Source organism: Brienomyrus brachyistius, chromosome 5 (assembly GCF_023856365.1).
Source record: "Brienomyrus brachyistius isolate T26 chromosome 5, BBRACH_0.4, whole genome shotgun sequence".
Lineage (NCBI taxonomy): Eukaryota > Metazoa > Chordata > Actinopteri > Osteoglossiformes > Mormyridae > Brienomyrus > Brienomyrus brachyistius.
Window position 1 is genome coordinate 7,488,792 of NC_064537.1, and position 21,030 is coordinate 7,509,821.

The 21,030-nt window shown below is 50.3% G+C and overlaps 2 protein-coding genes and 1 long non-coding RNA gene across 6 annotated transcripts; 1 reads left to right on the top strand and 2 right to left on the bottom strand.

Annotated features, from left to right (window-relative positions):
• Nucleotides 1-1,285: 1,285 nt before the first annotated feature.
• Nucleotides 1,286-7,940, bottom strand: trmt1 (tRNA methyltransferase 1). Of its 2 annotated transcripts, none has more exons than XM_049015348.1 (15): nucleotides 7,758-7,940; nucleotides 6,970-7,333; nucleotides 6,533-6,707; nucleotides 5,742-5,929; nucleotides 5,224-5,339; nucleotides 4,811-4,923; nucleotides 4,447-4,595; nucleotides 4,004-4,087; nucleotides 3,728-3,797; nucleotides 3,345-3,479; nucleotides 3,168-3,253; nucleotides 2,758-2,866; nucleotides 2,600-2,676; nucleotides 2,198-2,429; nucleotides 1,286-1,818 (listed from the first exon to the last, which is right to left on the bottom strand). In XM_049015348.1, the coding sequence occupies exons 2-15, from the start codon at nucleotides 7,236-7,238 to the stop codon at nucleotides 1,738-1,740; spliced, it is 1,884 nt and encodes a 627-aa protein (XP_048871305.1). In that variant the 5' UTR covers nucleotides 7,239-7,333; nucleotides 7,758-7,940; the 3' UTR covers nucleotides 1,286-1,737. The 2 variants fall into 2 exon arrangements, with proteins under 2 accessions (XP_048871305.1, XP_048871304.1); XM_049015347.1 differs by having other exon boundaries at nucleotides 6,970-7,373.
• Nucleotides 7,941-8,713: 773 nt separating this feature from the next.
• On the top strand, nucleotides 8,714-18,147 carry nacc1b (nucleus accumbens associated 1, BEN and BTB (POZ) domain containing b). 3 transcript variants are annotated; one of them, XM_049013969.1, is made up of 6 exons: nucleotides 8,714-9,093; nucleotides 11,869-12,862; nucleotides 13,087-13,263; nucleotides 13,528-13,633; nucleotides 17,032-17,129; nucleotides 17,360-18,147. In XM_049013969.1, the coding sequence occupies exons 2-6, from the start codon at nucleotides 11,893-11,895 to the stop codon at nucleotides 17,662-17,664; spliced, it is 1,656 nt and encodes a 551-aa protein (XP_048869926.1). In that variant the 5' UTR covers nucleotides 8,714-9,093; nucleotides 11,869-11,892; the 3' UTR covers nucleotides 17,665-18,147. The 3 variants fall into 3 exon arrangements, with proteins under 3 accessions (XP_048869926.1, XP_048869925.1, XP_048869927.1); XM_049013968.1 differs by lacking the exon at nucleotides 8,714-9,093 and adding an exon at nucleotides 9,769-10,046; XM_049013970.1 differs by lacking the exon at nucleotides 8,714-9,093 and adding an exon at nucleotides 10,066-10,231.
• LOC125742199 (uncharacterized) lies at nucleotides 13,673-14,243 on the bottom strand. Its single transcript, XR_007398044.1, has 3 exons — nucleotides 14,169-14,243; nucleotides 13,773-14,092; nucleotides 13,673-13,734 (listed from the first exon to the last, which is right to left on the bottom strand). It is a non-coding gene; the product is annotated as an uncharacterized LOC125742199 (long non-coding RNA).
• Nucleotides 18,148-21,030: the final 2,883 nt, after the last annotated feature.

Consider the following 21,030-nt stretch of genomic DNA (forward strand, 5'->3'; position numbering starts at 1 on the left):
CAGACTATTTACAAGGTAATAAAACTATTATATACATGTAAATGCGAATGCAGACTTGTCTCTAATTGAAAATCTCACGACAGCTGGCTGCCCAGAGTTGGCAATCCTTTACTTTAGGTACTGGTACTTAACTGGAAGTCAATGGAATAGAGAAATGATGGTAACTGTTGCAGGGGAAAGGCCCCCTAAGAAACCTCCACTGTCCTAAAAACATCATCCATGTGCAGTGTCCAATCAGGGCTGCCCAGTTCCGCTCCTGGAGGACCAGAATCCTACAGTTTGGACATCCAAGTGGACACCTGAGAGTTTGTCTTTAATCTGGCAGTATGTGTGACTCAGTGAGTGAGCTCTGCCTGTACCGTGGTTGTCAGTTCTGCTGTCTGCTGGAGTAATCAGATCACTGCTGAGATCTTGACACAAACTGCTCCAGAAGTCCTGTTCCACCCTGCTTTCCAGCCCCAAGCCTTCCTCACTTGTACATCATTTGGCAAGAATGTCTGCTGAAGGTAATTTGTAAAATGCATCAGGCCCTACATACAAATACCGCAGTACTTTTGAGTGCCAGACTGAAAAAATGTACAATGGAATGAGGGGGGGGCTGATTGGCCACTGACTGGAAGATGTAGGGGGGATTTCCTCTAATAGGCTGGTGATCTGGCCATCAGTCATTGGGACTGAAGTCCCCCCCCCACAAACAAACACACAATTGCACATCTTACCCAAACAGGCACCCCTGCAAACAAACCCAAGCTAATTCCCTCAACACACAAAAATCATCCAGGTGGTAAAAATATACAAAACATTCACCCACATAAATCCATCCTGCAGCCTCACACATCCAGCACAGACATCAGGCAGCGATTCAGCACATTCTGTCAGTGAGGGGTCGCGTCATTCGCATTTTCGTTTTTCTTTGCATTTTCTACACCCACTTACACATTTAACAGGGCATGCTGTTCATTGCAAGACCGTAAAACCTCTAAAAGTATGACCTACAGTCATTGCCGCAATAATTGTTTCGCCTGCTAGAGTGTATGGTATGTTTTTCTGTCGCTACACAGGTCCTTTCATCATAAGCAGCTTAACTCCAACAAAATAAATGCAAGAACCTTGTCCAAGGGTACAACAGAAGGATTATCCCTTGGAATCCAAACCGGAAACATTGATTTTTCCCTCCCCTTTCAAAGGTGAAGTCATGCGATCCAATCTGGAGCTGCAGACAAAAGGCATGTGAGTGACAGGGCAGCAGCCAATGACTACAGGACCAGAATCACACAGTGACCAATCAGGGAGACATTCTGGATTTTATTGGCCTTGAATCAACCAAATATACAGTATGTACAACCAGAATAAAATGGTATTCCTGACAAAAGTAACACAGTTGAAATGTTTAAACGACGCCCTAATTTCATGGTCATAACGGTCCCCCAAGACCCACTACGAAAAAACGACCCACTACGAAAAGCACATCCATCACCCTCAAGATCATCAGTGCTAGTGCCCACCCTCATCTGGGTCTCCCATCTCATTCATGAATTTAGCTTAGGAAATCAACGAATAAAATCTCCATTTTTCTTATAAATACTAATGAGAATGGGCAAATAAATCTTAAAATAAAAAATAAAAATAGACACACTACTACTTTTTTAGGCTTCCCGCCCCTTGGGATAATGTCATACGATGCGACACTGGGACAGGCTGATGAGGATCCGGCCGCATGGGGGGGGATGTAGCACTTCACTCCATCTTTTCTCCATCCTTCTTTGTCTCCCCCGGTTCATGGGAGTAGCAGCACTCGTCGCCCCGGGTGCACGTGCCCTGGAGGAGACGAAGGGCAGGACGGCGAGGTCAGCTGGGATAACGGACCACAGCCGGCTGGCCTGATAATTCTAAAGCCCTCAGTACTTTACCCAGCAGATTAGCGGGGGGGCTACAGCAACTGCGTCAGGGATGGGATGCGATCTCAGGGCGCAGCTCAGAGGTGACACTGTTGTCTCACACAACTGGGCTTAGCGTTTCAGTCCTGCTGGGCGTGTGCAGAGTTTGCATGTTCCCCCGTGTCCCGCCTACTTTATTTATTTGGACCCACCTACTCTACAATCTGATTGGTTATCTCTCTGAACCAGTCACATTTCATTCTGCCCTCAGAACAGTTTTGTGCAAGTAAAACTCCCACGGCGCCCCCTTCTGGCTGCACCTTTCTGAACCTCTTGCAAGGGAAGCTCTTCAGCTGTTCCGCATCCCTGTCCGGTTTCTTCCTCTTGTTCTGCAGCTGCTTCCGTCGGTCCTCCAGCTCGATGTTCCCGCCCCCAGCCTTGGCACGGGCCTTGGGCCCCCAGTTGGCATAGGGGTTCTCCTGGAAACGTACCAGCTGCCGCCGCCGCGACTGAGGATTGGCATCATCACGCACGTCGAAGGACGCCTGTATGCTGGGGGGGGGGACATGGAGTTTAAGTTACCGAAATGAAATTAGAAGTTTGTGCGCATTTATATGGTCGCATTTACTCATAGAGCTGTCAGTGATCACAACGATTGATACAAAACTGTGAGCTTAGCTGTGACCATTCAGGTTGCCCGGGTTACTGGGTTCCACACTCACGAGGGTTCCGTGGACAGAATACGGAAGGCGGGGCTGGTCTCCGACAGCTTCTCCCTCTTCACGGGGTGCTTCTTCTCCTAGGGAAGGTAGGACATGCAAGATCGAGACACAGTCGCAACATTCACCCAGGTCCCCTCCTGCAGGGGGCGCATGCTTACCCAGCAGCGCATGATATCCCAGATCACGCCACCGGGGGCATCCGTCTTCAGGGCGTTCTTGCAAGCGTGAGAGAGGGAGACTCTGTGGCCGGCGTGGAGGAGGGCAGACCTGAGCACAAGAGGTAGGGGTAGAGCCATTCAGAGAAGGGGGGGGAGGGGCTTATCTTCAGTATATTTCGTTGTGATGTAATCTGTGACGCTTGTAGCATATCTGTGAGCTTGCATGGTGGAGGTTGCCAGGAGATGGCAAATCCTCACGCAAGACGTACGGTATTCAGGGCCTCACCGTGTAACAGATGCACCAAGATGTGAGCAGTGCTGCCCAACTCCAACTCCATTTGCACACCCCCACAATCGGAAAAGAGCTCGTCACACATCCTCCCCAAATGTGGAGCGGAGCACGGCCCTACCTGAACTGCAGCAGAGATGGCGTGTTGCAGTGCACCGTGCTGCTCAAATTATCCAGGGTGTAGTACAGGGGTACATCCTCCAATTCCTGACAAAAGGGGGGGGGGGTCCACATTGACGAGAACTGACTAAAAACACTGAGCACCCCAGCACCCCCAGACAACAGCGAGGCCCTGTACCTCAGTGACCATGCTTAGCATGCCCTCGATCCGCCGCGATGTCCCAAAGCGGGATGGGTTTCCCGAAACAGCAGACAGAACTTTCTGTACAAACTGGACATTGTGGATAGGCTCCGCCCAGATAGGACCTCCCAGCTGCAGGGGGCGACAGAGAGGCGGGAAAGACTCATGATTACATTAAAGTACTTCAGCCAGCTGTGCTAATTACCAGACAGGTCATCTGCAATAAACCAACTTGAAAATTAATACCAAATCAAGACTCAACAGAAGAGAATTCAGGATTACATGACGCACAGAGTCAACCGAAGCTTGCAAAAGCCAGTCCTTAAGGGTGGAACTCTCACAGAGTTTCCCTGGAAGATCTCACTTCATCGACGTCCTACCTGATGCCTTTGGCCACAGTGCTCACAGTTAGGTCCGACCGGGGGTCCAGTTGCCGCAGTGTACTTCATGCTGAAACAGACCCAGCAGAAAATGAGAGCTACCTCAGAACAACACCTTCAGACCCCTAGTGGAGGCAAACAGACATTACAGGTATCATGTGGGGAAAGCATGGTGTGGCGTTGGGATGAAGGAATCCTGGGTTGCAAGTGGAGAGGCAGAGAAATGCGTGGGGGGGGGGGGGGGTATTTAAAAATGTGTACATTTATGCTTCATACTTTTTTCCTTGGCTGATGCGCTTGCCCATCCGCTGCAGGTGGAAGGAACCACAGCCAACGCAGTTGTACACCAGCGCCTGTTTACTGGGGGCGGGGGGGGGAGGGCGGGAGATCAGCATGTTAGCGTGTGAATCTGCAGCAGCCAGTCAGATCCAGTTTGTCTTAAATACCATGGTAAAAAAACAACAGCTCAGCACAGTTTCCAAGAACTTAAGTGAGTCGGTAAAAAAAAAAAAAAAAAGAAATAGAAATCAGGTCAAGTCAAGGTTATGCAGTTTATAGAAAGACCATCATTTCCTTTTTGGGAGAAACCTGCATAATCACCCCCAGAAAAACCAGCACAAAAAGCCAGCCGGATATGCAGGGGGCTGCTAACCAAGCCGCTGGCAGCCACCAACACACAGGGGGCGCCACCGCCGACTGCCACGCCCGCACCCGGCTACCTGGCAGAGTTCTTGGCTTTCGCTTGGCCGGTGAAAACACGGACGAAGACCCGGATGTAGAAGTCGACGCTGATGGAGAGCAAGGGCTCGATGTAGCGCTGGTAGACGCCAGCACGCTGGTCCAGGCTGTGCAGGATGATACGCAGGGCCTGCAGAGAGATAACGCCTGCATGTCAGACAGGGAGGATCTCACACACATGCACAGTCAGATATTAAAGGCTGCGTATTCTACCCCATACCAACAAAAAAAATGTTTAAATACAGGTCAGGGACTGTGCGATGTGCATACACAAGGACATTAATGTCCCACCGGTCGGACGGACGAGCACGCACAGACTCAAGCCTGGGCCTTACTCATGCTCACCATCTCGTGGCAGTACTTGGCTTTGATGGACACGGAGCCATACTTGTTGTAGCACGTCTCACCGCAGTTTCCCGCCATGACGGCCATGTCGGTGCACGTCACACACAGCAGCCCTGTCCCAGAAGCGCATTAACACATGCATCGCTGTCAACAGACGGCCATGTTGTCGCATGACACATTTCTCAAAGCCATGATGTCAGGAGAGATTTCAGCATTTTAAGGAGGGGCCATAATTCATACAGAGGGGCCAACCTTATTATTAGCCAAAAACATGCCTTGAATCTGAGTGACAGGGGGAAGGGCACCAATCAGCCAATCAGCTTTCAGCTAGGGCCAGTGTCCCTGTCGCCCCGCCCCTTGTGTCACTAAGTGCCGGAAGCAGGAATATGGGGGCAGAGGAGCCACGAACGAACCTCCCTCGCCGACAGCCTGCACGGCGGCGTCCACAAAGGGGGCGGGGCTGCCGTAGGGATCCAGGTCGATGACATCATATCGGTCCTTCCTGCCACGCGCCTCATACATCAGCATGCTGCCAGGGAGGGAAAGCGAGTGAGAAGGCGGGGTGTAAAATTATTTACACAGCAGAAGTCTTCCCAGGTGCCAGTGGTTAAAACCATTTCTTCCCTTTTAGAAATGTACTGTGGAAGTAAAGCATCATGGGACAGTTTTTTAAAGATGAGATGGATTTTATACAAACACACACACACACACACACACACACACACACACACACGGCACAGACAGACATCACAGCTCTGCCAGTCCCCGAATTAACAACTAGGGGGATCCTGGCCTCCATCAGTTTCTCGTAAGACTGAAAACCTGCGTAGCTGCTGATCCACCACAAGGCCGAGTTACATAGTGGCCCTTAAGGGGATGCGTTACTGGGCATGCAGAATCGCTGCCTGTCACCACGGCAGCAGCTCCCCACCTGGCATCCCTCTGGCTGGCCTGCATCAGGTGCGAGACTCCATTGTACTGGGCGTTGCGGGCGATGAGCGCGGCGGCGCGGGCAGAGCAGTCGTTGGACGTCACGCTGCGCAGGCCGGGGACCTCCAGGGCGAAGCGGACCGAGCGAAGGCCCGACGCGGCCAGACCCTCCAGGACACGCAGCCCCCCCTGCAGGAGGCAGAGCCCAATGACACACAGATAGGCTTCCTGCATATAGACTCAGGCCCATATGCGTGTGCGGAGGGCCCCTGTGTTTCTGTGAGCTTCCTCTACGCCAGTGATTCCCAACCCAGTGCCCAGTGCATGTTTCTGCTCCTAAACTCCAAAACATGTGGACTGTCTGGGGGTCCCTGAGGACCGGGCTGGGAAACACTGCTCTAGGCCCACCGGTGTCTTGTGACCCCGTTCTGGGTAAGCAGTTATTAAGGATGGATGGATGAATATTTCAGGTCTATGGTTGATGCCCTTGTCCCGCAGTTCTGTATTCCTCAACCACTGATTCCTTGATACGTCTTCTTTTTCTACCCGTCTTCATTTATTCTAGTGAGGCATGGGCTTCATGACGGAATTACTAGCCGGATTTATTTTTATGGTGGTGCTGGACAAACATTTCCCTACCCCAGAGGGATCAATTAAGTTTTATATCTATCGAGTCTTCATTTCTGATACGTCCACTTTTAGAGTGAGATTCACTGCAGATACAGGACTTCCGGCCACATGTCCACGAGCATATTTTGCGAGTACAGGAAGGAAATCAAAAGCCTTCCGCACCTCACAGCGTTCCCCCACATTTGCGATCTGGACCTCCTGCACCCGCTCCTCCACCCGCTCCTCCGCTGACTCCTCCGCCAGACAGACCACCACCCGCTCCTGCTCTCCAGGCACCGCCGCCCTAACCCCCTTCAGTGAGAGCTGCTCCCTCGCAAACTCGGTGATCACAGCACAGCTGGGGACAAGCGGAGAGAGGCTGCAGGTTTATCCTCAACGTACCACATCCAAGAAACAAGTGGAGGATGGATAGGGGCAGAGCACATGAAGAAGAAATTGTGTACATCACCATGTTCACACTCCCACATGCATAAATGACTTTGTTGTGACAAAACTAAAAGGGTTGGAATACTATGACAATTACAAAAACACAAAAAAACTCCCTTAATGCTGAAGCAGCTTAATGCTTAATCAACAGTACATTTGCCATTTATACTCACGTCAGATCTCTGTTGAATTCCTGAACTGGGTTGTAGAAAACTTCATTGGCATTTGGGAACAAGATTGCTGCTTTGCCCTCTCTTACCACCGTTTCCCCAGGCAAGAGCGCAGTATTAGTGTCTTGATCGGCTCCCTCCACCAAGTCAGCGGGGCCGTTGGCATCCCCCTCTGGCAGGATTCCTACGGGCGTGGTGCTTGTTGCAAGAGTAGGGTCCGGCTCAGAAATCGCGGTGCCCTTGGAGCCTTCGGAAGCGGCACTGGGGTCCATGGTTCTCAGGCCTCGCTGTACCGTATCTCTCACTGTCCGTCGGAGAGGGTCCCGCAAACTCGACACTCGCAGGGCAGCAAAATGGAGCAAACGTCCTGCGCAAACCAGCATCGGCTGACATGCAGCTCTCCAAATCTAACCCACAAGCGTAAATACGTTCGGGGCAAAATAGGGGCAATGAGAATGCAGGATGAATAAGCACTCTAACATAAGATAGTAAAGGAAAAAAGTAAAAATATATACATACTGATGAATAATTTGGTTAAGTTCCTTTTCCCTAATTTATTAAGAAAAAGATGCACCGATAGATGACTCCTTGGCGTGTAAATAATACATTAACAATCTCATATGTTTTATCACATATATAACAGCTTGAATTCAGATTAACATAGCAACTGAGCTGCATAATCAGCAACTGTAAAACATGACAGAGCGTTTGGCACCCACTACAACACACTGGTCGCATTCCAGTCAGCAGCTTGAAGCAGGACGCTTAACACATCATAAAAAGCAATTTACCGATGTGACTTCTGTTCCACCTAATAATTTCCGGAGTCTTGACACACCAAGTCACATTTAGTATGAGGATCAATACCCGTAAAGCATGCAGACTCCCACCCTGCACCCGGGCACTCTACAGAAGTTAAATACTAGTCACATGGACGCAGACATGCTGTAGCGGAAACTACGGCAGCCGGAAAGTGCCACTTTTCATTCACAAAAATAACAGAGAAGCACTTTCCAGACATGTGATTTCAAGGTTGGCAGAGGATGGGGCGCAAACTTTCATTTTCAAAGAAACGAATGTCACATCCCTGTAAAAAAAATATGTATATGTATTGTTTACGTTGTATATCTTTATATGTGTAGTCACTGAATGTAATTGGATTCCCAATAAAGGCCAAAAATGAAAGATTAATCAATTTGTGGCTTGTGTTTTTACATTTGATATTGAAAACTAGCATTGCTGTAGTGTAGACAACCCGGTGACATGTTTCGTTCGTATGCATATTTAACTGGGCCTCGATAAGCTGTGCTTCAAATAAACATTAAAATTTTCAATCAAGAAATTTCCTCCTTGTGAGTCATTCGTCGTTGGTGGTTGAAAATTTTTATTTAATGACATAAAAAAACAAGAAATATTTCATATACAGTATGTAGTTATATATTTATATTACGAATGTATTGTTTGTCATTTCAAATTAAGGAACACCTTTTGTAATATTATATTAATATTTACATGTATACTACGCCTGTAAACAATATAAAATAGTCATTTGCATTACAATAATCATAAAATAATTGATATTTTCTTAAAATTTAACAGCAGATCTGCTACCGTTCAAGCACGCCTTGCTCATGATTTGACGTAAAATCATTTTCGCCCTTATTCCGCATCTCAGTTTCGGGTGTCCCGAGGTTTTCAAGCGGCTTCTGCTTTGCATTCCGTGCGCATACAGCGCAGACCCCCTAGAGGCTCACCTGTGAGTCTAGACGCATTGAAATAGCCCCGCTAACCGGCTACGGCAATGCGTTTGTCTGTAGCTTATAAACACGGACAAAAAACACAGAGCGACGTCTGCCGCTGCTGCGTACACATCGGCAAACCCTGCCGAGAGTCCCCGACTCCTGAGGTCCGTGCAGCGCGAAGGAGTCGCGCCTGTCTAGGCGATCGGTGGCTCTGGGCTCGGCAGTCCCCCTCCTCTACCGCCCCAGGGAAAGTGTTTGCCCTCGATAACTCTGCGCTCGGCGTCTCGCCTATGCTCACAATGAATGGCTGCCTGTAGCGAGAGAGAGGGAGAGAAAGCGTCGGACTCCTCCATTGAAACACTTTCCAGCGGCATACAGCGAGGGGGTGAGTTTGGAAACCGGGCTTAACGGGGGGTGATTGAGAGGCGGTACGGCGGCCCGGCCGTGTCTTCGGCGGCCCGGCTTTTATTGGGGAGGATGGGGTGTGATCGAAGTGGAATTTTGGCGTTATTGTTTTTTTTTGGGAAGGTGTGCGATGGAGGGGGATGGGCTCCTAGGCACGGCACCAACAAAACTTTAACCACTTCATTGGCTTCAGCGCTCCGTTTCCTCCGGCTCGTTTCCAACTCCGCTGCTCATTTCGCAACTCTTCAAAAATGCATGATGCAAGCGGCACTTTTCATACGCGCGGATCCATTAACTGTAACAGAAACTGAAACATTTTTTAAATACTTGACTGACACGGATCGTGCAAGGCGACAAGTAGTTAAATCGCTGTCTTGTCTGGCGGCTGCCGACCCACCTCACCTCTCAGCGCTGGTTTAGTCTGGATTGCCCCCCGGGTGCTGCATTTGTCCTCGGATGACCTGTTGATGTCGGGAAATATGGAGTGTTATGGGGGGTTCCCCCCACCCTTCACCCCTTTAAAGTCTCCCTTTATAAGGATGCATTTGGTACAATATAATCGAATTCGCAAAGCACACTGAAAAAAAAGATAGTAGTCAGCTTATAAGAAAGTCCCGGTGGGTTTTTTTTTTGTTGGGGGGGGTGGGGGAGTGGGTATTAGGGTTTCTCAGATTTCGGCGTCTCCAAGCAAGATGCGGTCAGGCGACCCCAAACATCAGAGTACAGTTAGAGTACCCCATGTCTGTAGGCCCGATGATGTAACTCAAGCCGACGGCGCATTGGCACGGACGGGGCGACGGCGGTGCATGTGCGCTCCCCAATTATTTATTTATTCCCTGGCGTGTATTATATATTTATGGATAACATAATCTCTTGCGAGTAGTGGCGGGGATCGGTCTACGAAAATCGTATGCGAGTGTATTTCTATACATGGTGAGCGCTACCACCCCCCACCCCCCATCCATCTATCCCGGCCCATGCCAGCTGAGCACCCCGGTCCGGCCGGGCAGAGACGCTGGCACGGAGCGGGGCACGGCTGGCTCGCTGCTTAAAACCACCGCTGCAAATAAGGGGGAATCTGCGGCAAAGGCAATAGGATCGAAGGTGCATTTGGCGAGGTTTGTCGCTGATGTTTAATCGCTGCTCACCCGGTTATTTATATTTTATGAGATGCGTTCCGGGACGGGCTCGGCCAGCGCCGTGTTAGCTAAGAGGCTAAGCCAGCTAATGCCCAGCTTGCGTTTTGCTGCTGGATCGCAGCTCGGCTGATTTCGGTGCTGGGAAGGAAAAGTGGGGATTTTTTTGTGTAGGCCTGTATTTAAAACCTGCACAAAAAGTGAAAGATCTGAATTAATCGTCACAGTGAATGGAAAGAGTTGATGTAAGCAAAGTTATTGGCTCAAATTGGCGAAATCAGGAAAACAGTTTCGTCTGACATTTAAAACACCAATCTTATTTTTTTAATCTATCGAATACAAAAAATTTAAGCAATTACAGTAATATATTCAATACATAATTTGGTTCTATAACGCTGCAGTAGCCTATAATTAATTGTAGTCTATGTCAGAGATACGTAATGACTTGTACCTTTTTTTTTTGGGGGGGGGGGGGGGGGGGGGTCAGGTCTGTAATTAGTACGAGTGCATTTCATGGCATGGGGGTGGGGGGTAAGCAGCACCTTTGCCGTCAACATAGCGGCCCCCCTTAGACCCGGTCCAGTCAAGCTGGTCTTGAGTTTTAAGTCTGATCTGTTGTTCTGGAATGGGTGCTTATGGTGTGTTTTGTAAATTATAAACATTATAATGTAGAATTTGGCTTATTGCTCACGTGGGATTGATCTGAAACCGTTAAGAGAGCACTTTTTACCTTAATTAATATGGTCTTGCCGCAAATATCCCCTTAGCGACCATAATGACATTTTCGGTGGGTCTGGCGCTTGTGAAATTAATAATTTATATTGTTTAATATTTATGATAATTTAGTTTTGCTTGAATTACACAAGTGGGACGATATCGCTTTGGTAAATTAAAGGTATCCGTAAAGCCAATTAATCACGGGTTTCAGTCCTAAAAATATTTCTATGTAAATATTGTGTGTGTTTGGTTGGGGGTAGGGGGCTGACAAATACGAAAAAAAAAATCCAATTTGTTTAAATGCTCAAGGCTCTAATCTTGTTAATCATATCGGATGTTGTGTTCGCTGACATTTCAGATCTCTGGAGAATAGGTTTTCCTGTAATCGGCTTCAAACGCATATGTTGGAGTTTTCGGGCACAGGGTTACTCGTGATATTTTTGTCTCACGTATGAAAATCAGGAATTAATGATGTCGGAGTGAAACGCGCCGTCCAGCGAAATCACATCACTCTCTGCCAGCCGTCCCTCGCAGGCGTGTCTTTTGTTCATATTGAAATTCATGATGTCTGATGAAAATAAGTAAATATTAGTGGTGGTTGGCAGTATTATCGTATGGTTTGGGTTATAGGTCTTGCTGGTGTGCATGTGTATGTTCAAAATTAGACAAATTCAAACAGTCCCTACTGTCATCATCAGGCATAATTTTTTCCCCCTAAAAAAAACTATAAACTTTTCTTCAGTGATGCCAGTTTAGTTATGCATGAGTGATGGCTATAAATGAAGTAAACAATGAACACTGAGAAGCGAGTTTGCCTGCACGTATCACGGGCATGTAGAAGTGATGCCTAGGCCAGATGGGTGCTTACCACCTCCTCCTCCTCTTCTTCGTCCTGAATGCAGACCTGTGGTGCTGGACGTAGCACCATGGCTCAGACGCTGCAGATGGCCATCCCCAACTTCGGCAACAACGTCCTGGAGTGCCTGAATGAGCAGCGGCTGCAGGGGCTGTACTGTGACGTGTCGGTGGTGGTGAAGGGCCACGCCTTCAAGGCGCACCGCGCCGTACTGGCCGCCAGCAGCTCCTACTTCCGCGACCTCTTCAACGCAGGCAGCAAGAGCGCGGTGGTGGAGCTCCCGTCAGCCGTGCAGCCACAGAGCTTCGAGCAGATCCTGTCCTTCTGCTACACGGGCCGGCTCAGCATGAACGTGGGCGACCAGTTTCTGCTCATGTACACAGCCGGCTTTCTACAGATCCAGCAGATCATGGAGAAGGGCACCGAGTTCTTCCTGAAGGTCAGCTCTCCCTCCTGCGACTCCCAGGGCCTGCAGGCCGAGGAGGCGCCACCCTCGGAACCCCAGAGCCCGGTCACCCAGACCTCCGCAGGGGCCACAGCGGTGGCCCCAGGTGCCGCTGGAGGAGTCAACGGAGGTGTGGCCACCACGGCGGCCGGCCGCCCCGCCTCCTGCCTCACCCCTCTACCCTTGGTGTCCCGAGTGAAGATGGAGCAACAAGACACCTCATCCTACTCTGTGGTCTGCACACCGGTGGCCAAGCGCCTCTGGGAGGGGGGCAACCGGGAGGCGGGCGGAGTCTCTGGAGGAGGGGGCGGAATGCGCAAGGCCGCCCGTTTGTCCCAGGAGGTGGGGCGGGGTGCAGTGGCTCCTCCCCCAGGCGGAGCTGGATGCCCAAGCAACAGCAACAACAACAATAACAACAGTGCCACCCCCGAGGGCACCAGCCCTGGCACTCTGAGCGCGTATGCCAGTGACTCCCCGAACTCCTACCATGACGACGAGGAGGAGGACGAGGCGGCGGAGGATGGCACTGAGGAGCAGTACCGGCAGATCTGCAACATGTACACCATGTACAGCATGCTCAATGTGGGGGCTGCAGGTGAGGGGGGAGGGAGGGCTTTCTTTGGGTGGGATGCTTTATTGTGGAGGGATGTAGGCGAATGAAGAGGGGGCCAGATTTAGACCGATCAGGAATGCAGGTGTCTTTCCTGGATTGATGGTGCTGTTTTTGGGATGGGGGTTGCCAGAGCATGCTGGGTAGGCTGGGGGTGTGGAGGAGGGGCCGGCGCTGATCCGCAATGCGGCCTGCCTGTCGCCCGGCAGCCGGGGACCGCGTGGACGCGCTGCCCGACCACCTGACCTCCGACACCAGGAACCGGATGCGCGTGCGGCAGGATCTCGCCTCCCTGCCGGCGGAGCTGATCACCCAGATCGGCAACCGCTGCCATGCCAAGCTGTACGAGGAGGGCGACCCGGCCGAGAAGCTGGAGCTGGTCACAGGTTAGTGACCCCGCCCTCCCCCCTACACGTCCCCGCGCTCTCCGCACGCCGAACGGCGTGATGGTGACTCACAGCTGTCTCCCGTCGTGATGGCTTTTAACCAGGTTAATGAGCCATTACACTCGTTTCTATAACGAGGCCTGGATTTCTGTTCCCTCAGTTGCATGCAGTTCTACAGTGTGTGTATTTCAGCTGTGGTGTCACCGCCTTGTGACTGAAGTGTGTGTGTGTGTGTGTGTGTGTTTGGGGTGGCTGCCCCTGTAGGCACCAGCGTCTTCATTACTCGGGCCCAGCTGATGAACTGTCACGTAAGTGCCGGAACCAGACACAAAGTGCTCCTGAGGAGGCTGCTGGCCTCCTTCTTTGACCGGTAAGCATCTCTGCCTTGTCCAGCCTCTGTGTACCATACCCCGCTTCTGTATGTCCAGTCCCGCCTCCTTGTCATGCCCTGCCCTATATGTCCAGTTCCACCTCCTTGTCATGCCCCGCCTCTGTATGTCCCATCCCACCTCCTTGTCATGCCCCGCCTCTCTATGTCCAGTCCCGCCTCCTTGTCATGCCCCGCCTCTCTATGTCCAGTCCCGCCTCCTTGTCATGCCCCGCCTCTTTATGTCCCGTCCCACCTCCTTGTCATACCCCGCCTCTGTATGTCCATTCTCGCCTCCTTGTCATACCCTGCCTCTATATGTCCAGTCCCGCCTCCTTGTCATGCCCCGCCTCTGTATGTCCCGTCCCACCTCCTTGTCATACCCTGCCTCTATGTCCAGTCCCGTCTCCTTGTCATACCCTGCCTCTATATGTCCAGTCCCGCCTCCTTGTCATGCCCCGCCTCTGTATGTCCAGTCCCACCTCCTTGTCATACCCTGCCTCTATATGTCCAGTCCCGCCTCCTTGTCATGCCCCACCTCTGTATGTCCAGTCCCGCCTCCTTGTCATACCCCGCCTCTATATGTCCAGTCCCGCCTCCTTGTCATGCCCCGCCCTATTTACAGTCCCGCCTCTTTGTCATACCCTGCCTCTATATGTCTAGTCCCGCCTCCTTGTCATGCCCCACCTCTATATGTCCAGTCCCGCCTCCTTGTCATACCCTGCCTCTATATGTCCAGTCCCGCCTCCTTGTCATGCCCCGCCTCTGTATGTCCATTCTCGCCTCCTTGTCATGCCCCGCCTCCTTGTCATGCCCTGCCTCTTTATGTCCATGCCCCGCCTCCTTGTCATGCCCCGCCTCCTTGTCTTGCCCCATCTCTGTATGTGCAGTCCCATCTCCTTGACATGCTCCACCTCTGTGTTTTATAACTGTGCCTCCTTGTATCTGGCCCCATCTCTGTGTATGCCATATCCCTCCCCCTCCCACACATCGCTGCTGGACCAAGCTGACCTCACCTTGGTCTGATTTCACATCAGAAGCCCCCCGGAGGCGTTCCTCTGGGGCAGTGTGTTGTTGCGAGGACCGCCTGTCGCCGCGCGACCCTGTGACCATAGCGAGATGCCGTACAGGGAGCCCAAAACATAACTGGGGCAAATCAGGCGTGATGTCATGGCTGATTGTAGCACTAATGGTTTATTGACGTTCTCGGGGTTGAAGGTCCTTCCCCCATCAGGAGGTTTGCTCGCCTCAGCGGCCGGTTAAACCACGGCGTGTAAACTGTCAATGCTCCTCACCAGTCTGGTCAATCCTGCGACCCTCGGAAGCCAAACGTGTCAGAAACCATGAACACTCATGTCCTGTACGATGGCCGTGGTTAAGGCGCTGGGTTTGGGAGGCGTTAGCTCCTCTGAACGCCTGACCTTTATCCAGCATAGAAATAGTGCCGTAATCGGTGCAGTTTTCTGTCTTTAAGAGTCGTACCGCACGGGTCAGAGAAACGCACAAGAAGCACGAGGCAGGTCTGGGGAGGGGGCGGGTCCCTGCGAATGCCGCTGGACTCCCATGCTGCCTGTGTGTGCGGTGATAACATTCCGAGTGTGTTATGTCACCAGAGGCGCCCTGAGCTTGACTGATGGTGCGCACACCCACACACACAGACATACACACACACACACACACACATCTGAGGAGGACTGCAGTGGTATAGCTGGTTATTTTAGTCCCCCCCCAACAAAGTATTATCTTGCCCCCCTGGGCTCAGCACTGTCAATCTGCAGAAATACAGGTTTCTTGTATATCACTCAATCTTGAGATAAAATAACGATAAAATCTTATTTTGTGGGGATATTTATTTTCCTCGTCCGTCATGCTGAGAAAACATCTCTAAACATCAAAGTGTTGGCTGTTAAACTTTATACCTGCCAAGCCCCCAGTGATGTCATTTTATCTTAAACGGCATTTTTTGGCAGCCAGGGGCTTGAATTTTGTGAACTCCGTAAATCGCACAAATTCACAGTATTATAATACAAAAAGTTTTGACACAAATAACACAGCAGGTGCACAACAGAAGATTTTATTGAAACGCTCATTTTTAAAATCATTACTTTTAATCAATATAACAGGAAAAAAATCCATCTGATGGAATTGACATCATATAAAACACAAAACAAGCATTTAAGCTTGAAAGCACATAGAACGGCGTTTCAAACATGAATCTGCTGTTTTTGGTTGGTTTAGATTTTAATAGAACTACATCAAAACCTTTAAAATATCTGACAGAGTTGTTATCTATTGGAGTCTTAGTGAGTAGCTATTTTATGTTTTAAAGTTGCTAAGAGGTTTCTTATTGCTAATCAAAGTGAGCATTTTTAAGCCATAATTTTAATTTAGTTTTGATTTTGCAGGGCTACGGAGTCGGTCTCTTATGATTGAGGCATACCTGATTCAGTGTTATTCCATGAATTAATAAAAAAGAGTTTATCAGCCATTGAGCAGTATTCCCTGCTTTCTTGAAACCAGGAAGTGAGGTGGGGTCCTTAGGATACAGCTGACCATTTTTATTCCCGATTTTAAATGACATTTTTCCAGAAATCTGGTGAGAAAAATCTGGGATGACAAAAACATTTTCATAAAAATTTATGTTAAAGATGATCATAATGGCAAGATTTTATATTTGTTATCAGTATGTATTGTTAGTTTTAGATTTTGAGGAGGTTTAATAATTCTTTTTAACTGTTCGAAGTTGAGTTTATTCGTTACGGAAAGTGGAAGCAGACCGATAGCCGTGTGAATCTTATTGGTTTCAAACATAAAAATATTTAAAATTTCACCAAAAAAATGCTGTTAGTTTGTCGATGTGACGCCCGCTCCGTCCGCTCCTCGTGTGTGCCACGCCCCCTGATTACCCACGTGTGCTTCCCTGATCGTCTCCAGCTTTGTCCATTTACTTTGCTTGGTCCTGTCTTATTTAAGTCCTGGTCTTACCTGTTTGCCTTGTCTGTCATTGATGTTAGTCGCGTCAGATGTTACCTGCTATCCGTTCCCCCGATTCCCTTATTAAAACCCCAGTTTGCCCCGTAATTCGCCTGTCTGCCTGCTTCCTGTCTGCTTGCCTGCCTGTTCGCCTTACCGGCTTCCAGCGTCCCGTGACAGTCGATATGTAATAATTTTACATTTTTTGGTACGGTGTGATTTGGCTCAGCTCTGAAGAATGAGTGATATATAATTTGGCAGCTGGGAGGGGCTGCCCTGGATAGATTTTGCCTTGCAGGCTCCTGACGGTAGATTTTGGGGGCCCCTTTAAAGTGCTATTCCATGATGGTGAAAAATGGGGGGGGGGGGGGGGGGCAAAGGTAACCCTTAACTCCAGAACCCCTGAGCTTCTCTTCCCCGCCCTGCAGGAACACTCTGGCCAACAGCTGTGGGACTGGAATCCGCTCCTCCACCAACGACCCCAGCCGCAAGCCGCTGGATAGCCGGGTGCTGCATGCCGTCAAGTGTGAGTCCCCTCTGAATATGGGAATTATGGGAAACATCTACTTTGTCAAGATGGTAGCGGAGGGAGTTGGGTTGACAGTAACATTTATGCGTCTAGTTGGTTAATCGTAACCCTTTATAGAGGTGCTGATTTGGGGGCCTTTTTTCTTAACACTCAAACCTCGTTTTCATCCTGGGCTGAGAAGGACGTAACAAACGGCATCGCCTGACGGTGTCTTTGTCCTGCTGCAGTCTACTGCCAGAACTTTGCCCCGAGCTTCAAGGAGAGCGAGATGAACGCCATCGCGGCCGACATGTGCACCAACGCCCGGCGCGTCGTCCGCAAGAGCTGGATCCCCAAGCTGAAGCTGCTGATGGCCGAGGGCGACGCTTACTCAGGCTTCCTGCCCGAAGCCGTTAAGATGGAGGCTGACGGGCTGGGCACCGAGCACGCCTTCGAGACGGCCGGTCTGGATGCGGGGGCCCCGGGTGACGGGGGCGCCTCCGAGGGCTTGCCAGGGGTGGGGGGCGACGGTGGGGCGAGCACTTTATTTTAGTAAGTGACCCCAGTTCCCATCCACTACCCCCACCTCAAACCACGTCCTTGCTCCAAAGTCCATTTTATTTCCCGACACTGGGTTTTGCTGCCCCCTGGGGGGGGGCGGAGGAGGGTAGATGTGGGGTGGAGTCTCACGGCAAGGGATGGGGATGGGGGGGAGGGATGGAGAGGGTGTTTCTGAGGGAACGAGAGAATAAGCCCCCCGTTTAACTGTTAGAGTGGTTAATTACGCCCCCCCCCACCACCCCCTTCAGACAGCAGTCCCGTATCATTGCCTCACCCCCACGTTAAGAGAACATTCCCCGGGGGGGGGGGGGGCACAGCGGGGCGTAAGGGAGCCTAGCCAACCTGCTAAAACTGTCCCAAATTTGAATGTACTTATCAGAAATTTGGATGGTACCGATCCGACCCCCCCGTGACACAGGTGGATTAATGTCTTGCCAAATCAGAAGAGGCTCCCACATGGAATCTCCCCCCCCCTCCCCCCCCGTCTTCCCCCAAACCCTCGGCATTGCCCATGTCCTAGAAAACCTGACCATTTCTCTTTCATTTTCTTCCATGTTTTTCTTTCCATCTTTTTCTGCTTATTTCCGTTTGTCTAACATGCCAAGGGCCCCGGGACAGAGGGACTGGTCGCTGAAGATTGTAAAGGAACAGGCGCTGCGTGGCTGTCCCGCTTTTAAATGCATTTATCTCTGCGCATAGGCGTCTTGTGTGTGTAGAGGGTTAGAGAGGGATTGTTTTAAAATCTCGCGTTCAGACTGACTTATTTGTGAAGAAAATTCCCGTTAAGAGTTTAAAGCGAATGATTTTTTTTTCTTCCTTTTTTTGCATCTTATCCAAATATGATTCCATTATTGTTATGTCTGGGTTTTAATAATGTTGGGTGTTTCTGTGTGAGAGAGAGAGAGAGACAGACAGACAGAGAGAGAGAGAGACTGCAGCCTGCTTTACTGTTCTCTGACTTGGGTGTTTTTGTTTTTTGTTGGGGGGGTGTCTCTCTATTTCATTTTTATTGAGGCTCATAAATTGCTACAGACTTCTCCCCCAGGGATTTGCGGCCCTTGTCGGACAGCCATGGCTCGGCTCCTCATTGTGCTATTCTGGGAAGCCCTGAAAGCCCCAGAGCACAACGCACCCCTCCCCACACCCCCGTTTCCTCATTGGTCCATTCCGCTGCCTGTCTCGTTAAATGTGTCAAGCCTTTCTTATTGGTCACACCTCCAATATGCCTCTAACCCATTGGTCAGCTCCTGCCGCCAGACTGACTAGCCCATCCAATCAGATTCTTTTCCCAGGATGATGAAGCTGGTACCAGGGGAAAGCTTTTTAATTGGAAGGCTGGCGTTTCCAGACCGCACTGTCCCTGAAGACCACCACATTTGCATAAAGAGCCTTTGATCCTTGGTCAATGGTGCCTTCAGGTTTGTGCTTTTTAAGAAAGCAAGCCGTTTTCATCGTGATTGGGAAATTTGTCTCTCCTGCTGTGGGGGACATACACGTTCTGGGTTTGTCACGCTGGAGAGGGCCGTTTTGGAACGCGTTCAGGGAAAAGCGCACGGCCGGTGGATCAGAAACGGAGAGGCAGGAGGGTCGGTCCGGGGAGGGAAGCCGTCTGTCAGCTCCATGTCATGAGTCAATGGGTCAGTGCTAGTCTGCTTGTGGCTGCCATTCAAAGGCGAGAGGCTGGTCTGCGGTGATAGGTAGGGTCTTCAAAGTTCTTATGTGTTAAAGAAAAACATTATAAGCATCATCCCTCCCTCAAAGTTGGCCAACCCAAAGTACCCCCCCCCCCAGAGTGTGCTGTGGAAAGAGTTCTTCCCAGTTTCATGGCTTTCCAGACTGTTTTGGAGGTGGTGAGAAATTTGCACATTTATGAAACGTTTCAGCATTGCCTTAAATAAGGAGTTGGTTCCTGGGAAGTTGGGGAGTGAGCTGGGGGGGGGCAGTGGACAGGGAGAAAGATGGCTTCTGTAGTCACCCCCGCTTGTGCTGACCCTCGGGGCCCTGCACTGACGTGTCTGTACGCCCGAGATGGAGAGGGGTTTTCGGCGAGACGCATGTTGGCGTGTTTACGACTGGGTGGCATGTTTACGGCTGGGATGCAGGGCTTGTGTTTGTTTTGCGTATGACTCATCACCAGAAGTGGCTGGAGACACAGACATGGAGGAGGTGTGTTTCGGGGGGAGTGGTCGTCTGCGATTCAGTGAGGAGACATTCTCCACACAAACATCAGAACGTCAGCGGGCATTTAGGCGTCAGACCGTAACGCCATGACTGAACAGAACCTTGAGAGGTGTCCGGGCCTCGTTCGGACCTGTTGATTGGTTCTGTTCATGTCAGTCTCTCTCTCTCTCTGACCTAATTAAAGCAAGGAGTGTGTGTGTGTGTGTGTGTGTGTGTGTGTGTGTGTGTGTGTGTGTGTGTGTGTGTGTGTGTGTGTGTGTGTGTGTGTGTGTACGTGCACGTGCACACGCATGTGTGTTGTGCTGCAGCAGGTAGGGCTGCTGTGTGTGTGTGTGTGTGTGTGTGTGTGTCTGTACGCGCACATGCGCGTTTCGGAACAGACTGTGTTTTTTTCGCGTGTGGCCTCCCCTGGGACGCTGACTGTTTGTTTCTTCTGCACCTTTTCCGTCAATCGAGTGGACGGTGGTTCCACACCACAGTCAGCTTCAAGACGTATGTCGAAAAAAAATGAACGTCCCAGATGTACATATCGATCAGATTGATTTTTTTTTTAATTATGGGGGAGGGCTTGTTGATGAATGGGATGAGAACGGAATTATGGGCGGGGCTGTTCGTGAATGGGAGGGCTGGGGGTTTGAGGGATGGATTTTAGCTCCTGATTTTGAAGGGACTGTTCTCTATGTTCGAGACCAGATGCTGACCGTCGTCCAATAGGAGAAGGCGGAGTTCTGACGTTTCCAAACCCAGAAGGGAAGTGATCGGGACCAAAAGAAAGATGGCTCCTGCAGCCTCTGACCCCCCAAAGATGACTGTTTGGGTTCGGGTGGGGTGGGGGAGGGCTCTTATTCGTCTGAATAGACTGCCAGGTGTACCTTGTGTTTAGTGCTGCGAATTTCCAGATGGGGAATTAGTGAAGGGATTGTGTCCTCTGTAAGATGTTTCATGTGTGTGTTTTTGTGTGAGCTCCTCTTCACTGACATGATGGCTCGATCCACGCCTGCTACTGATATGGGGTGGGGGGGTTGGGGGGTGGGAGAGACGGATTGAGCACACATTATAAGCACATTATTGCAAACAAGACTGGTGTTTTTCGGTCTTATTTTTTCGGGAGGGGTTAGGAAAGTTCCGTAGATTGTTTTTCATATATTGTTTTAGTTTTTTTTTTCTTTTTTGTTTT

Excerpts from the sequence above, each read along its gene's own strand:
- trmt1 (XM_049015347.1), bottom strand. The coding sequence starts at position 7,349 with ATGCTGGTTTGCGCAGGACGTTTGCTCCATTTTGCTGCCCTGCGAGTG. Across the intron at positions 2,867-3,167 it reads CCATCTCTGCTGCAGTTCAG|GTCTGCCCTCCTCCACGCCG; the intron begins GTAGGGCCGTGC and ends TCTTGTGCTCAG. Across the intron at positions 1,819-2,197 it reads CTTGCAAGAGGTTCAGAAAG|GGCACGTGCACCCGGGGCGA; the intron begins GTGCAGCCAGAA and ends CGTCTCCTCCAG.
- nacc1b (XM_049013968.1), top strand. Across the intron at positions 12,863-13,086 it reads GCTCAATGTGGGGGCTGCAG|CCGGGGACCGCGTGGACGCG; the intron begins GTGAGGGGGGAG and ends GTCGCCCGGCAG. Across the intron at positions 13,634-17,031 it reads CTGGCCTCCTTCTTTGACCG|GAACACTCTGGCCAACAGCT; the intron begins GTAAGCATCTCT and ends CCCGCCCTGCAG.